We start from the raw sequence: 26,885 nt of genomic DNA, 5'->3' as shown, positions 1-26,885 counted from the left end.
CAGCTTGCTTGCGCCCCTTAAGGTATGAAGAGAACCATTCCAGTTCCAGGGCAGAGACTCGCAAAAAAGCTAGGATGGCTAGGAGTATATCATGGTCAACAGCATTAAAGGCGTTAGAGAAGTCAATGAGAACTAATGCTGTCAACCGCGAAGCCTCCATGCCCTCACGAATGTCTTCCGTAACTTTCAATAATGCCGTTGTGGTACTGTGGCCCGGCCGGAAACCTGATTGGTACTGGCCAAGGACATTGTGTCTAAAAAGGAAGGATGATAATTGGCGATGAACAACTGCTTCTAGAATTTTAGAAAGGAAAGGTAGTATTGAGATTGGCCTAAAGTGTTTAAGAACAGACGGATTATTTATTTTAGGAAGAGGCAGCACATACGCCCTGCGCCAGCTGCTAGGGAAAGTACCAGAGGAAAGGGAACAATTAATAATATGTGTGATAATCGGCAGTACATTGTCTAAACAGCAGACTATCATTTGACGACTAATGTCATCACAACCAACGGCATTTGATTTTAAAGACATTATTATTTTGCGAATCTCTGACTCTGAAACCGAAGAAAAAGAGAAAGCTTGAGAAGGTTGACTACACAAGAGAGGAATGTCATTGAGAGCATTGACCTTGCCAATACACTGAGTGCTGGCGGCCGCTGAGAAGTGATGATTGATGTCATCGAGAGTGAAAGAATGAGGAATAGCGTCATTCTGAGGCTTAAGCAGACCCACAGACTTCAAAAATTTCCAAGTTGCAGCAGGAGAAGACTGTACAAGATTGTCATGAAAGTTGCGGCGTTTTGCGGCTCTCACCATCTGATTACAGCGATTCCTACATAATTTGAAGGCAGTCCAATTTTCCTCCGACCTACACCGTTTAAACTTACGAAAAGCTCCGTCACGCCTCCTCATTGCAATACGCACTAGAGGAGTGATCCAGGGTGCAGGGGGGTCTTTTCAATTTCACTAACCGTATTGGTGCGTGCTTGTCATACAAGCTCAATAAAGTGGCTCCAAAGTTTGCCACCTTCCCATCCACCGTAGAAGTTGCCAATACCCCGGACCAATCAATAGTAGACGCATCATGAGCAAGTTTATTTAATTCCAGCCCCGCAAAATTTCTCAGCTTTTTAATTTCGGAATATATCGTGGACGGTGGCGCCCTCTCTCCAATAAAATTACTGATTACTGACTTCAGTGCTGGGCTGAGGCTAATGATGGCCACGAGATCAACGTAGGACCAGTACCAGGCAGTGACCGACGAACGGATACGTTGGGCATGCTGCAGACCCGAAAACAAAACAAAATATCAAAATGGATGTAAGGTTTAAAAAGACATTACCCCAGGAGGGTACCAGCGGTGCTGGAGAATCTCCCCCCGAGCCTAGCTCGGGCTGCCACTCGTATTCTGGGGGGGGAGCACAACTTTGCTGAAATCAAACGACTCTTAGACGGACTGTCAAATTATGACCACAGAGGGATCCGATCCATTCGCGAGACGAGACACTGTTTCAAGTCAGCGGTGATTGGCGAAGGCTTTAAAGGTGAAGAAATCTTCCAAATAATGTGCGATAGAAGGGGATCGATAGAGGACATATGGAAAGAACACAGACCCCGAGCAAAATCCCTAGGAAAAAAACTGAAAACATATGACAGAAACGGAGACGACAAATATGAAGAGATGACAAACCTAGTAACAAAATTGATGAAACTTGCAACCAACCTAACGAAGGTGGTGAGCGACAACGTCAATACAAAAACAGAGATCAAGACTGGCGTAAAAGATTTTAAGGGACAAGTCGAATAACTTCACAGGAAATTTAAAGAACGAAATTAAATTCCTGCGTCCAAATAAAAAACAAGATCAGTTACTAGGGACACTAAAGACACAAGAACACAAACAGATTCGAACCAGAATGACACAAACAAGGACTATACACTACATGAACTAAAAACGTAATTAACTAAAAGCAAAGACTTCAACAGCCTATTACAAATTATACATTACGAGTGGCAAGACGACATCTACTCTGTGACCAAGGTAGAAAAATGCAACCCTCTGTCTGTGGGTAAAGACTGGAACCTAGTTATAATGGCAGAAAATGTCACGGATGATAAGCCTAAAGGATTGAAGAAACTCTTTAATACGTCCTTCTCAGAAGTCATAGAGCTCTTGGAAGACAGTGTGGTAGGCACGGTGGAATATGTGGTACGCACTAATAAAAGTTCCAGGAGTGGAATAGGTAAAAGAGAAAGATTTACTTTTGCTCTGCCATGCGAAATTCCAGAAAATACCAAAAGCATGGAAAAGTTATATGAACAATTGCAAAAATTAAAAGTGTATTGCAAAGAGACCAATCGACGTAAATTAGCGTTCACTATCGACAAGGGAATGCATAAAATATTAGTGCGTAAAATAATAGAAGTCATATTTACAGAAGGAGAATGGGATCTGAAAATACTAGTAGAGGATAACAATGGACTTATGGAAAACAAGATAATGCGCAGGATGGAAACACTGGTAGTCCGAGGAACAGATTCGTATGCGAATTCGGATACATTAAAGAAAATTAAAAACAACGTAACGGCATCTGACATTAGAGAACTTGGTGTCACTGTCAAAGGCATAAGAAAGACTGGAGAAGGAAAAATGTTAGTAAAGGTTGTAGGTGCACCCAGACAGGCTGAAGCTCTCAAGGAAAGAATAGCCACTGTATTAGACAATGCTGAAGTAAGCATGGGGGACGAAGCTGTGTACCATGTAACGGGCATGGAAGAAGAAGCCGACAGTAAAGAAGTTAAACAGATTTTTTTTCTAAAATCCTTAAAACCAACAAGTACGGTAGTAAGGCAGCTACAATAGTTATTGCACGTAGACACCTTAACAAAGCTATCGCGCCGAGCTGGGTCACTTCAACGCAGACAAAATAAGACCGCACACGACCTCCGTAACTACTAAGAAATTACAGACCGATATATGGATACTAGCAGAACCTAATAGAAAGATTGAAGAGGCTGCTGGTTGGGAGATAGATAACAGAGGCGACGCTACAGTGATCATATACAGCAAATACATCACCATCCAAAAGATCACACGAGGAAATGGTTTCGTATGAAAGGATTGTAACCCTAACAACCGTGATCAGGATCACGGCAGTAGAACAGGAAAGTTCCGGTTCACAAATTTATTTAACGTGAAGTAAAAGGTAAAGTAAAAAACTGGAACAAATAAAAGGTAGATGTAGAAAACAGTACATTAATAATAAACACTCCCTAACTTAAACCTAAAATTGATAGATGTTAAATTTAGGCACTTACCCCTTGTCGGGTTGTATTATGTTGAATTACAGATATTGGATAGACTGTTATTCGCTTATTATGGTCGATACATGATTTACATTGATTGTATTATGGTTAAACTTGAAATGAATAAAAAATTAGACAATTTGATTTAGTAGTTCTGTCCGCTATCGCGGTCAAGCAGCGAATGACCGTGGTATGAAGTAAAATGAGAAAGCGAAGGATGATGGAACAATTCAAATTTAAAATTTAAATACAAGCAAAAGAAAAAATGATACGATACAAAAAGGTGGGATGACGGTATAAGGAGGTCACACCGTCACACGTAGCTGTAAAAACACCCGAGAGAAACCATTTTCAGCTGTTATATCTCTCCAAACTGCAGCGTCGAAGACTATCAAAAAGACTTAGCTGATCTACAACGCTGTATTGAAAAACAAAGCGGAAACGGCCCTATACAAAAATAGCGTTGTTGATATGGCACCCAAAATATTTAATAAAATTCCAGACGCAATAAAAAATCTTAGTGGAATGCAATTGAAGCATGTATTAAAACAATTATTAATTGACAAGTGTTACTGTAGCATAGAAGAATATTTTAATGACAGTTTCTTAGAATAGGTAAATGCTGACAGTTGGGTACCATTTAGTTATTAATATTTTCAGACTTTTTAATTATTTTTAATTTTTTTTACATTGTATCCATTTTTCTTTTATTTTGACATTACATTTTTATTTAATTGACTTCTTATGCCACTTTGGCTTATTACAGAGATTCCATAAAATGATTATTACCATCTATATCATGCACCTGTAATAACGAATGAATAAATGAATTGAATTGAATTGAATTGAAACATTTTGGTTGCCGGAGACTTTAATGCCGCCACTGGAGCTTGGGGAAGCAAACGTACCGATAGGAGAGGACTGTACCTTATGGAAACAATAGCAAACCTAGACATGGTTACTATGAACACCGGGAAATCACCGACATTCGAAAGAGGAGATAGGCGGTCAGTACCAGATGTAACTGTAGTCAGTCAGACTCTGGCAAACAAGGTGGAGCAGTGGAATGTCCTCGAGGATGAGACCATGAGTGGTCACAAATACGTTGTCTATTAAATTACCAATGGGGCTCTGCCTAATGTAAACTCAATCCCGGTAGGATGGAACTTTAATAATATTGATAAGGGAAAATTTGCACAATCCCGACTTTGCGATGAAATCACAGACGCAGAAACTTTGGTTAAGTAAACAACCTAAGCCTACGATTTGTCGTTTTTTGGGTTTGGATTTGGAGCCGTGCCTAGAAGAAAACCTAGTAAAAAAAGGACAGGTATGAACTGGTGGAATGAACAAATCAAACAAGCGAGGAAAAGATGCGTTGAATGTAGAAGAAAATACACGCGCGCGAACACCAAAAAGAAAAAGAATGATGATCAGAATGGAAAGCATAAAGATGAGTACATATTGTCGAAACTAACCTTACAAACGCTTATTGCCACGTCGAAGGAAAACCAATGGACCAGAGTTTGTGAAGAGGTTGACAAAGATATTTGGGGCTTAGGGTATAAAATAGTTTCTAAAAAAATCAGGAGGTATTATAATCAGATACACATGTACAAAATGCAAAAAATAGTCAGTGTACTCTTCCCGACACATAGCGCATTCGAAAGGTACGCAGTCGAGTACGACGCCGGAGGTAACAGTCGACGAAATTATTACAGCATGAGAAAAAATCAAACTCAAGAAGGCACCTGGTCCGAACCTAATTCCACCAGAAGTGATTCGTCTGGCAGTTGACATCATACCCGGAAAAATAGCCTCAGTTATGAACAACATAATCAAGCGGGGAAAATTTCCAGTCAAGTGGAAAATTGCAAGACTCATACTATTCAGGAAACCTAGTAAAGCAGCGGACGATCCTGCGGGCTACAGACCTCTGTGCCTATTGGACTGCTACTGGAAGCTACTAGAGTGCGCTCCTAAACAGAATAAACACCATTATGCCTGAACATGGCAACCTCTCACAGTATTAATTTGGATTCCGTAGTAGTAGATCGACATTGGGAGCAATAGAAATGGAGTTGGCAGAAGACGCAAAGAAAAGTACGCACCGCACTTGAAGATTTTGGGCACTGATAGCCTAGGATGTAAAGAATGCGTTTAACTCAGCACTCTGGAAGATAATACTCACAGAAATAAAAAATATTAAATTCCCAACTATTTCTACAACCTCATCAACAGCTACTTAGAAGAGAGGTATATATCTGGAGCAACACAAGTCATCAGCGTGAATAGTAGTTCTATATTGGGTCCAACTTTGTGGAACATACTGTACGACGGAGTATTTAAGCTCGAACTCGGAGAGGAAGTACATGTCGTGGGGTTTGCAGATGATTTGGCAATGGCGGTAACCTCACGCACGGAGGAGCAGCTTAGGGAGCGAGGCAATTCAGCGCTTCAAAAAAACTGCGATTGGATGACAAAAAAGCGCTTGACCTCAGTCCCCGAGAAAACAGGGGCCATAATGTTGTCTGGTAGGAAAAGATATGGACCCACAGCTTTTGAAACCCAAGGGACAAAAATAGTACCAGCTGATCGTTTAAAGTACCTTGGAGTGTGGTTGGCCAAAAACTTGTGCTTTAATAAACATATACAGGGGGTTGCTGGAAAAGCGGAACGTCTAACGAATGCCTTAAATCAAATAACGCCAAGAAAAGGAGGAGCCTAAGCAAGCAGAAGGAGAATCCTGTACCAAACATCCTGCCCTCATTCCTAGAGATAGTGAGTACACAAGCAAATTGATACAAGAAATCCAAACGAAAAACTATCATGTGGGTGTGTCACATACGTTAAGCTTGATAAGACAGATGTTCGCGAGTACGAAAGATATTCAGACACTGAAAATTGTGTGAAACATGAAGGTGGTCCCTATAAGCTACCGCCAACCTCAGATTTGCCAGCAGAACGAATTAATTTAAGTACCCCTTTTACCTACACCGGTATAGATTATTTTGGAAGACTTTACATAATTGGAGAAATAGACAAGGAAAAGAGATGGGTATGTTAAGTAAACATAAAAGTTAAGGTAAGTCCTGGGCAGCTTTGAGAGCCATCCTTATGGAAATAGTGAAGGATTTAACTGTCGACGAGTGTCTACTAGGTTTAAGGCGCTTTGTTGCGAATCGGGCAAAACCTGAGGTAACCATGACAGACAATGCAACCTTCTTTAAACTGACCGCAGAAGTTGTCTCGGATACAATCAAATGGAAGTGTATACTACAACTAGCACCTTGGCATGGGGGTTTTTATGAAATAATAGTTGGACTTGTCAAACATTGTATGAAGACGATGTAACAGAACATACCTTCCACAAAATATTAAAAAAATGAATTAGCGGAAATTCGATGAATAAAAATATAACAGTAATGAATTATTAGTGAAGGAAGTAGGTAATTTTTTAAATAACATCTAAATGTAAATTACATTCTCAGTATTTCCATAGCAAATGACTTCATTGAATTCGTCTCAGTTCAGACATTTGAGCTGCAGGAAACATTAACAATTAACGTATGAATTATCGGTATTGCTGAGTGTATTTTTGTTAGGGTTGCTAAACTTTGGTAACTAAGGAAATTAAATTATTTAATAAAATGTATAATAATTCTAGTAAATTAAATGCATACTATCATTATTTATGCGAAAGTGTGTTTATGTATATATTACAGATAAACAATATGATAAAGTGAAATTAGCTTTACTCAAAAGTGTGTAATTTAGATTAGCAAAGCATAAAAAAAAGCAAACATGATTCTATGTAGTTTTTACACAATGTCTTTTATTATTTATTAATAGTAAAAGAACAACACATGCGAGAGATTCTACTTGTTTCTGATGAAGATTTATCCCACCAGAACAAATACTACCTATTTTATTATTTCTCTCTTTATTAATAATGATCGATTTAGATATTTTATATGTACGTATTGGGTTAATTGTCTATATTAATTATTATTCTATGAAAGCGTTCCACTGCTGAGTTTGGGGTACTCAATGAAACGTTACGGAGTTTTGCCAGCCCTAGAAATTCTCCTAGAAATTCGACGAGCACTTCATACATGATTTATTGATTGGGAACCGTGTGACCGGGGTGTTCCCCGTTCAAGGGTCTTTGGAACATTCTAGAACATTCGGTGAGGAGACGAGGCGGGGAAGGAAGGTGTGATGCTAGGGGGACTGAAATCATGAGTTAGTGGGGCCCAAGACGAGATCGAAAGCACCTGAAAAATTGGAAGGCTGGATCTCAAATCTCGGTTGATATTTCATTTAATTTTAGTAACAAAGAGAAGCTTGTGTGAAAATCTAAGTTTTAGTGTCGTTCGCGCTAATAGATAAAATCTAGTATAATAATTGTAGTTTAATTTAGGGTTTAAGTCGTTAGACCATTTAGGAGACGTCGCGTGTGAGATTTAAGGAACTGTTATTTTCGGGTGATTTAGCTAGAGATCGGGAGTGCGTGTCTAATACTTTGTTAGGGCATTCGTACTGAATTTGTTTATAGATAATCTAGTATTTAGGAAACGCCGCGTGTTAGTCTATATAGTGCTTACATTTGTAACCATAGGTAGACTATTGCTTTAGTGTGCGAGTTATACAGTGTTAAGACTCTAATTCGAATCTAGAAGTGATTTAGGTCTTCAGCCGTGTATAAAACACTTTGTTAGGACATTAGTGTTCATAAAGCGAGTGTGATAGGGTTAAGACTGTAATCCGAATCTAGAATAGATTTAGGCCTTCAGCTGTGTATGTAATATTTTGTTAGGACATTAATAATATAGTTGTGCAATATTATAGTACTCAGGAAGCGTCGTGTGTTAATTTATATAATATTTACGTTTGATAGTTAGAGTCAGTGTCCGCGAGCGCGTGTGTGAGACAGTGTTAATAAGACTTTAATAATACTTCGACTTTAATTCGAATCTGGAGCTGATATGGGCCTTCAGTTCCTGGTCTATGTTCCTGGCAGATTTCCTTGTAGGTGCAGCCATCTAGATGTCTTGTAATAGGTGAGAGGTCACCTCTCAGGTATGTGGTTTGCGTTTACTATGATAGGATACCTACTTATTTTGGGTATCTATCGTTGAGATTTGTTTACGTTATTTTTAACAGTTTTACGTGTGTTGTGTATTCTTTTGATACATTCTAATTATAATATTGCGAAACCTCATTCGACTGATATTCTTTTATTAGTTGAATGAACAGTTACCGAAAAATAACTTAAATTATCTAGCAAACACTAAACTTTGATTTTGTTTAACAATGAGATAAAATTGTACTTTATAACATTTTTATAGAGTATTTATATTGTTTTGAAATCATCAAATTATTTGATATATCTAACTTTGACCTTTATTGTCACATTTTAATTAGAATAATGGCAATTTGCTACGCTGAATTTATTATTTATTACTTCAGCTAAACTATAAAATATAGATTTCATTTCATTTAGTTTTATTCAATCAATTAATCTTAATGTAGAATTCATAGTAGTTAGGACACTAGAGTAATTGCAAATTTATTGATTACACGCATATTCTGAAGGTGTCCATACATTAAGCAATGTTGTTTTACTTAATTATAAGGTAAGGTAAACTGTGACAACTTGGTACAATATACTTGATCAATGTTATTATATGAAGGATAACAGTAGCGGTTTATTATATCTTTCTACTTTGGGTATTATCAGTATTGGTTTAAAGTATCTAAGGTGAGGTAGAATTATTTATTAAAGATATATTAATACATAATATTGTGTATTTAATTTCATGTCCTTTCTGCTGAAGTAGTGGACATCTGCAGAATGGAATTAGAAAAAACAATGAAGTTTAATTGATTTATTATCTTAGGCTGATATTTGGCATATTTATTACAAATTATAAAATCTTGTCTTGTCAAATTAAAAGCCTTTGTGGAAGATGATACTAAGTTATTTGCGATGATGTTGGATCACCTGTGTTCCTCCCATCGCCCTGTCAGATTTATGCCTTGATATCTATGTATATCTAGTTTATGTCTGATTAGCGTATTCCTAGAGCTGACCGTTATTTATTAGAAGTACCTACTACAATACACGGTGACAGTGTTCATGATCTTATATGGAAAGTTTTTCCATTTCCATAAAGATTTAGGACTTCGAGTGTATAAGTGGCTACTGAGATAATTAACCCCGTGGTCGGAAATGGTTGGTATTTAACTTAGGCTTCTGTAAGTTAATACTAGATTAACTTTCAGTGCTTGGTGAACACTAACCCAACTTAGATAAGTCTACTACCAAGGCTTATCGGATAGCGAAATTATATTTCAAATGTTGAATTATCACCTAAGTGATTATGATATATATAATTAATTGATAATTATAATTAATTGATTTCTTCTCTACTTGCTGTACTCAAGGTGTGTAATAGGGATTCTTATTAGTAAAGACTAGGCAGGGCTATGAGGTGGGCCTATTCTTCTCCCTTTATCTTTATCCTCTGTCTGTCTGTTAATATGATTAGCAACATGCTCTCCCTGTCTGCTGGACCTTGTGGGCTATATTGTATTCGTTGAGACGATACATACAATGTAACAGTCTACAGTTCCTGAGCCGGCTCCAATGCCATGGCTACACAGTCGTGCTGGTCCGTTCTGTGTGAGCCAGTGACTGGTATATGTATTTATCAATTAAAGACGTCGAGTTGTATCACTTCATATACATTCAAATGCTATTTGCACTGCATATTATGCAGAACATACTGTTGATGGTCTTTATGCTACGTCACAGACATGGCAGGACATTTATACTTAAGGTATTCCGTATAACGAATATCTATTGTATAAAACAATCATCATTTAATAGCGTAGGTGTATATATTTCTATACCTTTCTACGCCCCGGAGTATGTAATCGGCGCATCATACACGATACGTGAGCGGAGGTGGTCTGTAGTGAAATAACATCTACACAAGCAGACTGTTGTGGGGGCTTCGTATACCTCAAAATATATTTTTTTACATGAGGTGGGCATCCTTTCCTTATTCCTTAATCCTCTTCCAATATATTTACGTGTCTTTTTGAAAAAATCTATGCAGCATATCACTATATTTATATGTTTATCTCACGTACCTCTTAAAGAATCGCGGGTTACCTACTTACTTATTTATTTAAAGCACAACGTAATGTTAATAATAAGGTCCTAATCAAAGTAGACGATCATATAACAAAAATTTAATATGGCCATTTAATAGATCCATAGTATTTTGTATACTTTGATGCTTGGGTTTATATATTTTAGATTATTATATGTATATTACTTATATACATATATACACATATAAGTTTTATATATGTGTTGCGAGCTTGAACAAATATTGAAACCAGCAGATTTTCTTTCATTGGGGAAATGCTTTGCTGATTTGTAATACATTGCGGCTTTTATTTGGTGCGACATATTTGTGATGCTTTGTTAATACGCCATGAATATCGACTGATCGCTATTTTTAACAGCCTCCCGATCGGTTACCATGCGACTGCCACGTTCAATTCCCGGGCCGAGAGAAATATTTGTATGGTCTACATTTAGTTCTATCGTGAGTTTGGGTGTAATTAGTGGTTGTCTATGGGTGTGTCCATGGCACCCGCGACACAGACACCTATTGAGTGTATGAGTGTGAGTGTGTTTTGTATAACACATTCAGTTTCGTGTTACGGCCGCTTGTATATTTTTTAGCCAAATTTAACATTTAGCGATGTTATACGCTATGCAACACTTCTCGATTCTGATTGATTTTGGAAACAAAGGGACGATAATTATTATGACCTTAGCAAAAACTACAAAATATTCTATAACGTTTATCTATGTATAGATTCAGTCAAGACTACCTTGACTTATTTTTTTGCAACATTCGGGCAACGGCGGAAGCAATAATAACCCTACATCACGACAATTCCAATGTTTTTACAAGAAACTTGTGTCACGTTAAAATGAAATATTGCCATTATGATAATTGTGTGGAAATAGAACAAATTATTTCAATACTGAATTGCTCCTCGGCCATACAATAATTAATACCATCACTACACGAAGTACACTCTACGACGACGAAGCAGATTGTACTGTACTTCATATGAGTAGTATTTGTAATTTCGATAATTTTTGCAGCACATTGCTTCGAATACCGGAATATAACGAGCAAATAATTGCATACATCGCCGGATGTGTAGTACGAGTAATGCAAAAAAATATAAAATGCGAACAATATAACAGTACGCTGTCTTTACAAAAACCTGGAGTTGGTCATATGTATGAATTCGTTATACGTTGGGGTGTAAGGGGCGCCACCTAACACCTACGGTGCTCAATGGTCAACCTCACCTGCACGCATTACACCCTTTTTTTCGGGGGAAAATCTGCCATGGATACCACCGCGTCACGGGGACGCGCGTTGGTTATTATGTGAGACTCCTACTCATTAAAAATTGCAAGGAAGAGTCTTCCTCTCGCTCCCGCTCCGCCGCCTCCTTTTGCTACAATACATTGGTGCAAAAGGAGGCCACCGCACTCCACGCCCTCTCGCTACCGACCATGACTCGCACCACGGTCAGCAGGGAGAGGTCGTACCCCACCACTGTGGTCGGGGTTGACCGCTACTCGTCGAACGCCGGACATGCCTGCAGTGTGTGCTGGGCCGTGCCTTTGACGCAGCCACACTGATGGCATACGATCGTCGGTTCTCGTCCCACCCTGCACAGGTACTTGCCGAAGCAACTGTGCCCCGTCAGGACTTGCGCAAGGTGGTAGAAGATGCCTCCCCAGGATCGATCGGCCATTCTGCCAGGACTGGTCGAATCGCTCCGATGGTCCAGTGGCCAGATCGGCTCCTCCAGGCTCTCTTGCCACTTCCGGAACACAGCCTGTCGGATCCATCATCGATTAATATTCTCCAGACGTGGCTTCTCCCCTTCGGCCCTCAGTTCTGTCGACTGCCAATAGATAGCTGACAGCCCCTCTGCGTCCAGGTTCCATGGTGACACCACCTGCCATGGCGCATGCCGCCTCGTAAGTGGTGGTGCGATATGTCCTTGACGCCCTGACCGCTACGACTCGCTGCGGTCTCCACAGCAAGGTCTTGCCTTGAGCGGTAAGGCTGTTTGCATACATGGGCGCTCCATACATGGCCATCGAACGCACCACCACTGGCACTATACAGGCGTCGGCAGTTGGCGCTCGGCTCCCCCACACTCGGCAAAAGCCGACCTAGGGCGGAGGCTGTACCCACCAACTTTGGAGCTAAGAGCCGGAAATGCTCTTCGAACCTCCATCGACTGTCAAGTACCAGTCCGAGGTACTTCATGGTCCAGTAGTCTAGGATCTACTCTAGGAGTAGAAATACCGGCTGAATGGATATAAGTTTGAGTTTAGAACGTATGTAAAAAATAAGAGAAAAAGACACGAAGATCTTGGCAATTAGACCCTAGATTCCTAATTGAAAATTTGTTGCAGACATAATTTATTTAGTTCTTCTTACAAAGGTATCTCTCGCTAAGCAATCTGAGTTACGCTTCTACAAATGGTGGAGACCCGAGCTTCTATAAGCGTTATAAGCGCAATATAAGCGCAATAAATGGTGGAAAATTCCAACAAAGAAAATTCCAATTGTGAAACAAAATATGATGTTATGAAAAAAGAAGAAAGAAAGATAAGGTCGTAATATATATTTTTTTATTGTTGTGTGTGAATTTGCTATTGTGTTTTTTGTGTGTTGCGTAATAAAAAAGAGCAAAGTAAAAAAAACTACTCAATGAATCGACTTGCCATAGCACAGAAATTTTCGGACCTAAATGATGTGGAGGAGTTTCTGGGCCAGTTTGAGGCAATTAACGTGATAAATAACTGGTCGGATGGGCAAAAAAGATATGTAATTGCGACGTATCTGGAAGGGCCAGCTTTGCAGTGGCATAAAACCCATTTTTCCTCATATGCCACCTACGATATCGTTGCGCAAAAATTAAAAGAGCAGTTCCCCTCGAAGGTCGATTAGGCCCAAGAGTTCTATTACAGGCGGCAGATGCCTAGTGAGCCGCTCCTGAACTATTTTTATAACCTGGATAACTTGGCGACAAAAGCAAAGATACAGGACGATGTGAAGTTTATAAAACATTACCTAAAATCTTTAGCTCCCAAGCATCAGTGGGTGCTTGCTAGCAAGTTGTTCGCATCTAAAGACGAGTTAAAAAAAACGATTATACAAATGGAAGATGTATTTAATCGGGAATCAAACTTAGAGCAACAGGGTATCGAATTACGGCGTGTATTTCGAAGGAATACTCTCAGTCTTAGCAAGCACAAGGAGATCCCCCACCGGTTGGTGGATCCATCACTGCTTATTCAGATTATCAAACGCCACATACTCCAGTCACGGCCGTCGTTCCGTTTGACGTGCAGCGAAATACGCCACGCGGAACGTACAACTTGAGACCTCGGCAAGTATATTCGCAAGCACAAGGGAGTGGTTCTTCAATGGGTTAACCCCAACGTCGATTTTATCAAGGCGCAGCTGCTCATTCAAGAGGTGATCACCCAAACGCACCGATAGATAGCCGGGATGGTCGGACGTGGAATGCGAAACAAAATGCTTGAAACAAACTGTGTGTAGATGATGATTGTGATGTAGATAGAGCGCCCTTTATAACCATTTTTATAAAAAATGTAAGTTGTGAGGCCCTGGTGGATACTGGTGCTTCTGTTTCAATAATCTCACAATTGTTTGCAGATAAATTATATTTGCAGATTGAAAAAACACCGAATTTTCCGTTGCGTACAGTTGGTGGAACGCGGATAATAGTGCACGCATCCACCGAGGTTTCTTTGGTAATACAGGGAAACAAATGTCTATCAAAGCTGCTTGTTGTAGATGATGGGGATGAGCTCCTCATTTTAGGACAGGATTTCCTAAAGGTAAACGGTGCGGTAATTGATTTTACAGCGCCGAAAATAACTTTCTTCTTTTAAATGTTATGGCTCCATCGACATAATCAATGGAATAGTGTTGAAATTCCTTTCAATTCTGTCTCTGATGTCACGTCAAGGAGAAAGAATTGTTGTTCTATCGAGCCAGTTTCAAAAAGTCATAAAAACTTTTCATTAAACAAGTCCGAATATTTATATTTTGTTAATTTGTTAGAGGCGAATTGTGCCCAAATATGTTTAATGTCTCGGGTATAAAAAAAATTGAATTTAATATTGATATTACTTTGCAGGAGAAAAGGCGCGATAAATTGAATCGGTTATTGCTACAATTCCGTGATACGTTTTCTTTTGCACCAGGCGAATTAGGCTGTTATAATGAGTCACTGGTTGAAATCAAAACTACTGATGAGGAACCGGGGCATAAAATGCCACATCGTGTCTCCCCTAAGCAGAGACAAATTATTGAGGAACAAGTGGAAGAAATGTTGAAGTATGGGGTAATTCAGGAATTGAATACCGGTAGTTTTGGTGGATAAACCAGAAGGGCCGCCGAGATTTTGTATTGATTATAGGGCATTGAATAAAAAAATTAAAAACGATTCATAACCTTTTCCGAGTGTGGATGATTTGTTAAGTTGTTTACAGGGTGCAAGGTATTTCGCAGATTTAGATATGAAATCTGGGTATTGCCAGTTAGGTTTAGGAGAAGAGAAGGAAAAAACTGCCTTTGTCAAACATACGGGGCTATATGAGTTCAGTGTGTTACCTATTGGCTTGAAAACAAGTCAAGCGGTGTTTCAAAGGGCCATGGATAAAATATTGGCGGGAATGAAGTATCGTAATGTGATAGTTTATGTAGATAATATATTGGTGTATGGAAGTACGTTTGAAGAGTTTAAATGTGCATTAAAAGAGGTTTTGATTCGATTGCGAAATGCGCATTTAACTTTAAAACCATCTAAGTGTCGTTTCGGTTTCCAGAAGGTGACTGGGACATGAAGTATCGGCCGAGGGAAGTGGACCGGATAGTAAGAAAGTTGCGGCGATGAAGGAGAGAAATCCTCCACGAAGGCTGAAAGAAGTGAGAGCGGTTTTAGGATTGTTCTCGTATTATCGAAAATTTATTGATAATTTTGCTAGATTGGCGCTTCCCATCACGAATTTGACGAAAAAGGGTAAGGTGTTTGTTTGGACGAATGAAGCGCAGGAGGCATTTGAGATATTAAAAGATTGAATTTGTAAAGCGCCTGTTTTGGGACATTATTCGTCGAATAGTGAACAAGTGACGCGGTTGTGTGTGGATAGCAGTGGATATGCAATTGGATGTTGCTTAGTGCAGGGAATGGAAGAGATGAAACCTATAGCTTATGCCTCGAGAAAGTTAAGTGAAGCAGTAAAGAAATATTCTGTTACGGAGAAGGAATGTTTAGCACTTATATGGGCGTTGAATTATTTTAAAAGTTATTTATGGGGACTTCGTTTTTAGGTTGTTACAGACCATCGGGCACTCGTGTGGTTAAAAAGTAAGAGAGATATGAGTGGGAGATTAGCGAGAAGGGCGTTATCGATTCAAGGTTGGGATTTCGACATTGTTTATTGTAAGGGTAAAGATAACGTTGTTGCAGATTTCTTGAGTAGGAATCCGTTACTCGAGGATGTAAAGTCGAAAGTGGAGCGCGTACCGGAGCAGAAGGATGAGTTAAAACTGTATGTTTTGCGAGCGGTTGATGTCCAGAGTAAACAGGAGGCGGATGGATTTTGTAGGAGTATTATTAATTGCATTCTTTCTGGTGTTGGTGATAATTATCGAGACTTCTTTTTGCAGAACGGAATCCTTTATAAGAAGTGTCGTTTGAATCAAAATATAGTAGTAGTTGTTCCGGCTGAATTATTTTCGGAATGTATGAAGGAACTGCATGACAGTGCGTGGACGGGCGTACATTTTGGTTTGTTTAAAATTTTTTCAAGGTTTAAACAGAGGTATTTTATGGTTGGAGCGTAATGTGAATAAAACGATTGCACCATTAATTTCTATTCCTGTGAATGGTATTTTCGAGCGTATAGGGAAAGATATTTTTAGGACCGTTTAATCGTTCGGACAAGGGCAATAAATATATAATTGTGAGTATCGAATATTTGTCGAAGTATGTGGTATGCAGGGCCGTAACCAGGGTGACAGCGGAAACAATATGCGAATTTTTGGTGTCGGAAGTGTTTTGTAAGTACGGCGGAGTAAAGGAAATTTTGAGCGATAGAGGATCGGTGTTTACTTCTCATTTGGTAAAGGAGAAAGCGCGAGATTTTGGAGCGGTTATGGTGCATACTACGGCGTTCAATGCGAAGTGCAATAGTTTGTGTGAGAGATTTAATAGCACGCTGTTAGGAATGTTGGCGAAATATATAGGAGGCGAACAAAGGAATTGGTGTAGCATGTTACCATTGGTGTGTTTCGCATACAATTCTAGTAAACATAGTAGTACCGGGATGTCACCATATATGGTTTTGTTCGGTAGAGAGTCCTTATGTGCATCAAATATGGAATTGGGGATTAATTATGTCAATGGTACGGAGGATTTGCAAGATAAGATTGCAAAACAAGCAGCGTTGATCGATGTGGTTAAGGAACGAATAGTGAGAGCGCAGATAAAACAGAAGCGAAATTATGATAAGAAAGCAAAAGTGATTGTGTATCAGTCGGGAGACTTGGTAATGTTATATTGTCCTAGGAGAGTTTCTAATAGAAGTGAAAAGTTAGCTAGATTGTTTAAAGGGCCGTATAGGGTAGTAGATCGGTTGAGTAGAGTTAATTATATTGTGAGAAGAATAGGTGTAAATAGGAATAGTTCGGGTAGGCAGGATCTGGTGCATGTGAATAGATTGAAAAGGTTCTATAGTACGTAGTTTTAATGTTTTTCTGTTTCTAATGAGTAATAGATTGTTACATGTTAGTGTTAGATGTTTGTTAATATTTTGTGTTTGTTTTTCATATGGAGCCATTGTGACGACTATTTTGATGGAATTTATTTTAAGACAAGATGGACTGCCGACTTGGATAAATATGTTACTTTTTATTTTTTGATTTGATGGATATATTGTCCTGTGTGTGTGTGTATAGTTCGTGGTCATTCTCCCAGATGAACAAGAACTGTCTGCATTCAAGGAAAATATATTTGTTTAATTATTGGGAATCCTCCATATGATATATGTCATCGTGTCATGTCATATGTGTGTTAGGAAATGTTGTTGTTAGGGTAATTTGTGTGTTTGTTCTGGTTTGTTTAAAGAAAGGAAAATGATGGAACGTGGACAGCTGCAGGATGAGGACTAAGGCAGCTGGGAGATCTATGTTGATGTTCCCCAGTGATCGTCCGATGGGTGCTCAAGCCTGTGTCGTCATCGTGGCAGCGTGCGCGTTGAAGATAGTTTAGGGATGCAGTTAGGAAGTGCTAATAGTGATGTTTAAAGATTTGTTAGGGACATTCAGCCAAGCTGGGGTAGCTCACTATTCTAGGAGTCAGGATTTAGATGAAATAAGTCAGCAATTAGTGAGGGTTTAGATGAAATAAAGTGTTAGGGCTTTAGATAGGTTATCTATATATATAATTATTCGTTAGCTGGGATAGCTAACGAATAATTATATGTTGAATTATTTGATTAGGATGCGGTCATGGGCTGTTCTTTTAGATAGGTTTTTGGCAGACCAAAGCCACAGCCTCCTCGGTGGTTTGCTTGTTGGTAAGATAGAAGCTTCCGTGCAATGTGTGGCTAGCTTGTAGTGAAGGCTGACCACTTATGTAAGTTGCCTATCATAGGTAGGGCATCGGCTAGAGATGTGCACCCCTTCAGTTGTAAGGAAGAGGGATGTAGTCTAGGATCTACTCTATGAGTAGAAATACCGTCTGAATGGATATAAGTTTGAGTTTAGAACGTATGTAAAAAAATAAGAGAGAAAAGATACCAAAATCTTGGCAATTAGAAACTAGATTCCAAATTGAATATATGTTGCAGATATAATTTATTTAGTTTTTCTTACAAAGGTATCTCTATAAGCTAAGCAATCTGAGTTACGCTTCTACAGTACCTACTCTTAACAGCAATGGAGGCTCATCCCACCACCAATGTCGTGCCCGCGCGCGGTGCGTTTTGAGGCCCGTGGAAACACACAGCCTCAGACTTCTCCAGTGCTACCTCAAGGCTCAAACGCCGAATCTTGGTCACGGTATGGGCTACCCCAGCCGTGGCTACCACTATAACATCCCTATGGAGGTGGACAAGTTAGACTGGGGGACATCGTGTCGCTGTCGGGAGTCCGTAGAGAGGGGGAGGACACAATAGCCCTGAAATCCGGCAACTTGTACTACTTCAGGGAAGGTGAACATCAGTCCCAGGTTGAAGTCGGGTTTATCGTCCACAAATCCCTCATTGGCAACATTACATCCATCGGAAGTGTGTCAAGTAGGGTTGCGTACCTTATACCCAGAGTAACCAAGCGCTACTCGTTGAAGGTCGTTGTAGACCTCTACGCACCGACCTCGACACACTCAGATGAGGAAGTTGAGGCTATGTATGAAGACATAAGTCGAGTTCAACGCCAAACTGGTAAGTCGAAGGGATGATAAGCCGAGGGTGTACATACAAAATCAAAATAATTATTTTTGAAATAAATTATGCATATTCTGATTACAAAATCCCTTATCACTTATGGTGCTTTTGCAGTTTATAATGGCACAATTAGGCATTTTTCGCATTTTCGACTGGTGTTTACCTACGATAAGTGTAAACTTATAATATTCAAAATTCGATACCTTAAAATTATATTATCAAAATACTCGCGGCCTAAAAACAAAAACACATAATTTTTATCAGCAAGTACTTTGTAACGACTATGATGTAATTATCCTCACTGAAACGTGGTTAAATGATTCTGTTTCTTGCAATGAGCTTTTTGACGAAAGGTATATTGTTTACAGGAGAGACAGGAGTGATGCGGAACTCGCTCTTAAGAAAGAAGGGGGTGGGGTTCTAATAGCAGTTTCGAAACGGATAAATTCTAAACGCATGTTTGGTTGGGAATCAAAATTAGAAGATCTTTGGGTCACTGTTGAAATACCAATATCACATAATGTTCGCCAAATTGCTCTCTGTGTAGTGTATCTGCCACCTTCAGTACATAGTTCCATGTCAAGTCACTTTGTGGATAACTTTAATGAAGTGCTTAAAAAATTCGATCGTCATTGTTTTCGGCGATTTTAATTTGGGTGGTATTGATTGGAGCTTGTTGGGTGATACTTCGTGCGAATACAGAGTTCCAGGTTTGTGTCAACCTTTAATTGACTTGTTGAATGCCAATGAATTGAAGCAACATAACTTTGTAGTAAATAAATCTGATAGAATTCTTGATTTGGTGCTGTCTAATTTGCCAATTTGCAACGTGAGTCAATCTCATAACACTCTCAGTACTATTGATCCATTACATCCTCCTCTAGATATTGGCATCTCATGTATTAGTGAGCCGAAGCTTCCGTTTAATAGAGAAAGTCTAAAATTGAACTTTTACAGAGCAGATTACGAGAATATTCACAAAGAGCTTCGAGAGTGTAATTGGGACGAGATGTTTGAGGGTTCTGATAATGTCAATGATATGCTTCGAAAATTTTATGATGCCATAGGCGCTACTATTAAAAAATTTGTGCAAATACAAAAACTACAAAAATCACGATATCCTCCTTGGTTCGACCGAAACTTAATACGATCTTTGAAGGAAAAGTACAATCTCAGGCGATGTTTTAAAAAATATAAAAACCCTATGGATGAATATCAGTTGCGGCTATTGAGCACACGCTGCACGCATCTAGCTAGTAACTGCTATAATAAATATATCAGCGTATTAGATAGTAATATTTCCATGAACCCTAAACTCTTTTGGACCTACATTAAAGCTAAGCGTGGTGGTACCAGTTCCTATCCAATTTCTATGACAAATGGATCGGTTACAACCTCAGACGGTGATGGCATTTGTGAGTTGTTTTCTCCGTACTTTGCATCTATCTATATCGATGATGATGATAGTCATTCCCAAAATTATGATCTTACTGATTATTTGAAAGAGAAATTACTACCAACATCTAATGCCACCGGTTATAGACTATAAAACTCTCCTAACGAAACTGAAGAGTCTTGACGAGAACAAGGGTGTAGGTTCTGATGGGATTCCACCAATATTTATTAAAAAGTGTGCTGAGCATTTGGTTGCGCCTCTTTTAACTATCTTTAATATGTTATTACGAACAGGTGTGTTTCCTATGGAGTGGAAAAAAGCCACAGTTGTCCCTATACATAAATCGAGTAGCAACGATGTAATAGCAAACTATAGACCCATCTCTATTTTGTCAACTTTTGCTAAAATCTTGGAATCACTTATCTGTCCTTTTATACAACGTCATTTTAAACAAATTTTGAGCACTAATTAAATATAATTATAATTAATAAAAAAAACACGGCTTTGTTCCTTTTAGATCAACATATACTAATTTAGTAGACCTCTCTGAAACCTTGATCGAAGCATTGGATGCTCACAAACAAGTTGACGTAGTATATACAGATTTCAGTAAGGCTTTCGATCGGTTGCCTCATAACCTATTGTTGAAAAAGTATTTTCGGTGCATTATTGAGATGGATAAAATCTTATTTAGAAGATCGAACTTTCTCTGTAGTGGTAAATGGGCATCACTCTAATTCACGGAAAATAACAACTGGTGTGCCGCAAGGATCTCATATTGGTCCAATTTTATTCAATATATTTGTTAATGATATACCTGGCATAATCAAGTCATCTTATACGTATATGTACGCATGTATATGTATGTTTTTTTCTGCGGTATGGGCGAAAGAGAAATTTGGTTGCATATCAGTATAGTATAGATCAAACTAAAATTAGTGAGATGGAGCAAGTTCGAGATTTAGGAGTACTGTTTGATAGAAAACTAACGTTTATACCTCACATGGAACACGTTACTAACCGTGCGTCAAGAATGCTGGTTTTGTGCTTAGAAACAGTAAAGGTTTGCGCAGTAACAAAACTAAGATACTTTTGTATAATTCCCTAGTGCGAAGTATTTTGGAGTATTGTTCAGTTGTATTGAGACCTCATTATGCAACCCATTCTCTGCAACTCGAGCGTATTCAAAAAAGGTTCATGCGTCATCTGGTATTCTCCAATGGGATCTCAAAGAAGAAACTACCATCTTATGAGACGCAATTGAGACATTTCCGAATGAGTTCCCTGGAAGAAAGGAGGATAACGATTGATTTATCTTTCGTGTCCAAAATATTTACCCATAAAATCGAGTGCCCTCAATTACTAAGTAAATTTAACATACTTGTCCCAGTAAGATACCCTCGGAATAAAGTAACTCCTCTATCTCCACCGCTTCGAAAAACAATATTCGGTTCAAATTCTCCCATCTCCAGACTGTGCAAGTTGGTAAATGAATATAGTGACCGACTAGATATTCACAATGACTCACCTAACAAGATTCGCTCTATTATAATAACTCCCAATTAATTACAATTAAATATACATTTTTACCCCCGTAGTTACTTTTTTACTTAACAAATATTTCCTACAATTATGATGTTCTTGTTGTAATCCAATGTTTCATTGCATCTTTACTTGTTTTTTTTATTATTTACTGTTGTTATTAACTTGATGTAGTTTCAAGTTGTCAATTGCATTGTCCATCATGTAAAAATTGCAAGTGGTATTTACCTGTAATTGTTTGGTGCATTTAATTTGTAATTTTTTTTTTGCTAGCATAAGTTCCTATAATTGTAACAATGTACTCAAGCGTTGGTAAATCTTAAATAAATAAATAAATAAAATAACGGCATTAATAAAAATGACGGCTGATAGGGGAGAGTGGAAGAAAAATACATGTTGTGCCGACCCCACCTAGCGTGGTATAAAGACAGGAAGAAGAAGAAGTTTATCTACGATAACGGTCGAGCGCGTTCTGAAGCGTAGGAGTGACAACTAAGTGTCTGTCACATATATTGAGCACGCGAAGTAGATACACTTGCGACATCTAGTGGCTGCTATGCTACCGAGTTTCTTTGTATGTGGAGTGTTAAAAATCCAAGATAAAGAGGTACGCCCCGCGCACGACGTGTACCTCTTGAAATCTTATCGCGATGTTTGGCTTGAAACAAGATCGAGTAATGTATACAATGTGTAGGTACGTGAATGTTAATCTTGTTTTTTCGAGATTATTAGGTCATATTTTATGTTTATGTTTTGAATATATTTTTTATATAGATGCTTGTCAAAAACCAACTTGAAAGATATAAGCAATAAACAATTAAATAACTTACACTTCGAAGGCGGGATGAATACCTACATTAAAAAAAAAGAAATAAAAAATAAAAATTTCCGTTTTTGAACTGTTCATCCGAATTCGAATACACAATACATATATAGTTAAATTTATTAATAGAAAACTGAAAACATCAAAATATAAAGTGTCAGGTAAATATTCGGCAGCGCAACACTTTTAAATCTTTACAATTAGATAAGTAATATTTGATCTTTTTTTAACAATTTAATTATTGTGTGTTGAAAAATAATAATTACTGTTAATAAATTATTACGTTATAATAATAATCACATTTTTTTTTCATTGTGTGACAAACTGACAACTGTTTCTCATCTACGTATAACAGCGAGCGCAGTATCGCACAAACTTCAAAGGCGTTGCGCTACTGTGTAGAGAAGATATTGTAATACTGTACTAGTGGTATGGCAACTTCATAAGTTAACGTGCCAACGAAACTAAGTTGCTGTTCATATAAAAAAAAAAAATTAAAATAATTACTTACCTTTGATTTATTTATGTGAGCCGACATTTTATCAGTCTTGTCTCGGATATCAGCACGGACTTTACTCTCAGGTAAAAGAGTAACCAAAGGCTCATTTTTATTTTCAATAGCATAATCTAAGGCCGTTCTGCCTTTGGAATCTTTGGTATTCACTGCGTCCGGGTAACGCAACTGTAAAACACGTGCTACGTTACACAGTGTCTCTGTGTTACGCAGTACGTGAACTATAAAGTCTTCATCTATTTGTGTCCGTGTTTGTGACTGTGGATCTAGGTCCATCGTCATAACTAGTGGTTCGGCAATTTGGAATGGTAAATCGTTAATGAAATAAAGTATCTCGTCATCAAAAGTATTTCCATTATTTAATACGTTTGACTTTATTATGTGAGCGGGTAATTTACCAAAATTGTCTGAAATATCAACACGCGCCTTACTGTTAATTAAAAGAGTGACACTAGGTTCATGTTTATTAATAACAGCATAATGTAGAGCTGTTCTTCCTCTTGAATCTACTACGTCCACTAATTCAGGAAATTTTGACAGTAATATTGAAGCGACGTGGTAAGTCTTAGTTAATAAGAAGATAATTTTGTTGCAATCTTTATCTTTGTCAAATGACAACTTAAAAAGGTCTATTTTCGCAATGAGATCCTTGTTTTCATCACAGGTTTCCATGTAATATAGGGCTATTACTTCATTATCAGGGACTGGCAAAATCGGTGTGTCATAATCAATACGTAGTTGATATAATAGAACACATCGCAATATCATTGGCATAACTACAGAATCATTTTTTTCTACTAAAATTGGGTGAGATGGAAGTATGTCGTCATGTTCTCCAAAGACACCCAAATATTCTTTTATGTGTTTGTTCATGTGTTTCCAACTGGTTTGTAAAATGTCCGTAGTACATGTCTGTACACGAAACATTACGCCATTAAGCCACTCTTTCAACATATCATAGGTTACGCCTTTAAACAATGTGTTCATAAGGTCCTCAGGCGTACTCCTTTTGTCTGATATATCAATACTAGCACCGAGTTTTAGTAGGCAACATACACTATTCAATTTATCATCGAAATTATTTTGTAGCTTTAAATAATTTGCCAGCAAGTAATGTAGCGCTGTTTTATGATATTTGTCTTGAGTGTTGACGTCTGTCCATTGGACAGAACTGTTCAAAGATCCATAATTTTTAATCCACTTATAGATGTTCGGGTTTCTTAAAATGAACAGCATTAATGGTGTGCGACATAGAGTGTCTTGTTTGAAATCGCTTAAATAATGAATTAAAAAGGGAATCCTTTCCAAATTTCCCGTTTCTTCATCTTCACAGAAACTCACTGCCAAATAATGCGTAGGCGACCACTTAAAAAGTGTGTCAGGCGAACATTCCTTCATTGAATGGGACAGACGCTGAATAAATTTAGGGAAATACTTATGCACTGTTTTTGCTGTTTGTAAATCTCCCAGATAAAGTTTCAGACACTTGTGTAAAACAACGAATAACTCCATAGCAACGAGATGCATCGGTGTCCTCATTAGAGGATCAAATATTTCATTCACGCTTTTGGTTTCTGCCAGCTTTTGAATATTTCCAAGAATGGCTGCCTCAAAAATATCTTTGTAGTTGCTTTTTGAAGCGACAATGTAGTTAAAGAAAGTAAACAGGACATAGAAATGTTCGAAGTGCCTAGTAAGACTATTATATAATAGTGTCTTAGCTGCTTCCTTTTTCTTATTTTTTTCTGGGCTCATCAAGACTTCTGCCAAATGATGTGCTGCAAAATATTCTGCATACAATCGGTGCACAAATTGAGGTTTATTGCCAACAACTTCTGTGACAATGCCGGTTTTTTCAGTTCCGTCGTTTACATTATTTATAAGCGTAATCCTGTCTTCGTTCGGAACTAATTCTGCAATTAACTCTTCGTCAAATATCTGTAATAGAGCCAATTTACCATGATCGCTTTTCGCAGCTTCTTTTTTTTGCAGAAGCAATTTATTTTTCGGATTGTTTACGTTTTCATTGTGCAGGATTTCATCAAATTTTATATCAAAAAATTTGGAATATAAATAAAAGATTGTGATTGATATACTATTGGGAGCGTTATCAGATTCTTGCAAGCTTAACTTAAAACTTTGGGTTAATACCTTAGCCAACATGCGACAGTGCAATGGCACACCCATGAAACTCTCAATGCTTTTATTTGGGTTCTGTTTGCTGTCAGTCAGTCGTAGCATAGAAAAAGTATTCGTTTTTAGTGAGTCCAAAAAAATCTTTACTTTATCTTTAAATGATTCTATTTTAGTATGTCGACGTTTGATCTTATCTGTCCAGAAATTTTCGAAAAATGTTAACTGCTCATTTTTTGACAGAGGTTTCAGTGTGTACGCGAAAGTTTCTAAGCCACGTTCTAAGTCTTTTATGATGGCGTATGGACGAGTGGTGACCCACATTTTACGCACCTTGCTTTGCTTTAGCTTCTCCAGAAGTTTCAATGTTACGTTGCAATAGTTTGGCGCCATCTCATCAAAACCATCAAGTAATAACACGATTTTTTCTTTATTGTACAGATTACAAAATATCATTGCACGCAATTGACCCAAGGGATCAAAATCGTCGTTACGTGAAAAGGCTATATATCCGTCTTTCTGGACAGTTAAAAGGCTAAATGCACTTTCGCTTTCTTCTATTTGAGACGATTCAATTTGTGTACTAATAAAGAGGTAGTGTATTGCTTGGTCGAGTGTAACATTTTCTTTCGCTTTTAGACTTTCGAGTTTGTCAATGCCATCTGTTAGATTGGCCTTAACAACTAAGAAAGAATTATCCTTTTTCTTCGATTGTTTAACTATATGTGAGAGCAAGATTGATTTACCCATTCCCGGGTTAGCACTAATAAGAAGTACATTGTTTTTCACATCACTAACATTTGTGACAGGGATGTACATTTCAGCGTTCGAATTTAGATCAAGGCCTGGATCTTGCTCTGTAACATACTTGCGAAGATTTGTAAGTGTGCCTTTAGTAGTCATCCAGACATATTTATTGTTTATTTCCATTAGCCAATGCACATGACTATATTTTTTATGAAAATGGTCAAATAATTTCTCGTCTGAAGAAACAACAACTACCTCTTGTTGTTTAATTTCCTCGTGTCGTGTATATCCTCGCACTACGTGAAATAGAGGATCTTTTTCGATGCCTCGATCCACGATGACATGCAACAAAGAACGGTCTGTGTAATATTGCTGGACTGCTTCATCACATCGATTTCTTTCTACTTTATCGTCGTTTATTTCTAATTCATTTAAAATAAATTTTAATAATATTTTATCTCGCATGCACAGGTCTAACTCGTTCATAGAGAGTAAATCTGTTATACGGAAACCACCGATCTTTATACGATCATGTTCTATCAGTTGTCGTCTCGATATTTCATCGAGATCTTTAAAGCTGTTACTGAAGTCATCCAGAGACTGGCTGTTGATTTCTTGGTTGTTGAAGCCAATTTTTTTAATAAACTCGGACTTCAGATTTTCGGGAATAGATATTATGAGGCGTTTTCGTTGTTTATTTGGTTGTTTAGTATTACGATTCTGCTTGATTGTGTCTTGTAATTGATTTAGTAAGTTTACCTCAGCATTATTTAATTGACAATCTTGAAGTGATACAAAAAAAATGTTACATGTTTG

General features: G+C 38.0%; 1 protein-coding gene across 1 annotated transcript in view; it reads right to left on the bottom strand.

Annotated features, from left to right (window-relative positions):
- Positions 1-21,996: 21,996 nt before the first annotated feature.
- Positions 21,997-26,885, bottom strand: part of LOC113238889 (spectrin alpha chain-like) — a 101,267-nt gene continuing 96,378 nt past the window's right edge. The window contains exons 31-33 of the mRNA XM_026475741.1: positions 25,656-26,789; positions 23,187-23,357; positions 21,997-22,080 (exon numbers count right to left, since the gene is read on the bottom strand). Coding sequence (XP_026331526.1) covers positions 21,997-22,080; positions 23,187-23,357; positions 25,656-26,789 — 1,389 coding nt within the window. The remainder of the gene's footprint in view (positions 22,081-23,186; positions 23,358-25,655; positions 26,790-26,885) is intronic.

The sequence above is a fragment of the Hyposmocoma kahamanoa genome, unplaced genomic scaffold (assembly GCF_003589595.1).
Source record: "Hyposmocoma kahamanoa isolate Upper Pololo Valley unplaced genomic scaffold, ASM358959v1 98737, whole genome shotgun sequence".
Classification (NCBI taxonomy): Eukaryota; Metazoa; Arthropoda; class Insecta; order Lepidoptera; family Cosmopterigidae; genus Hyposmocoma; species Hyposmocoma kahamanoa.
The sequence above is the reverse complement of the archived record's forward strand: the minus strand, read 5'-3'. Positions and strand labels throughout refer to the sequence as shown.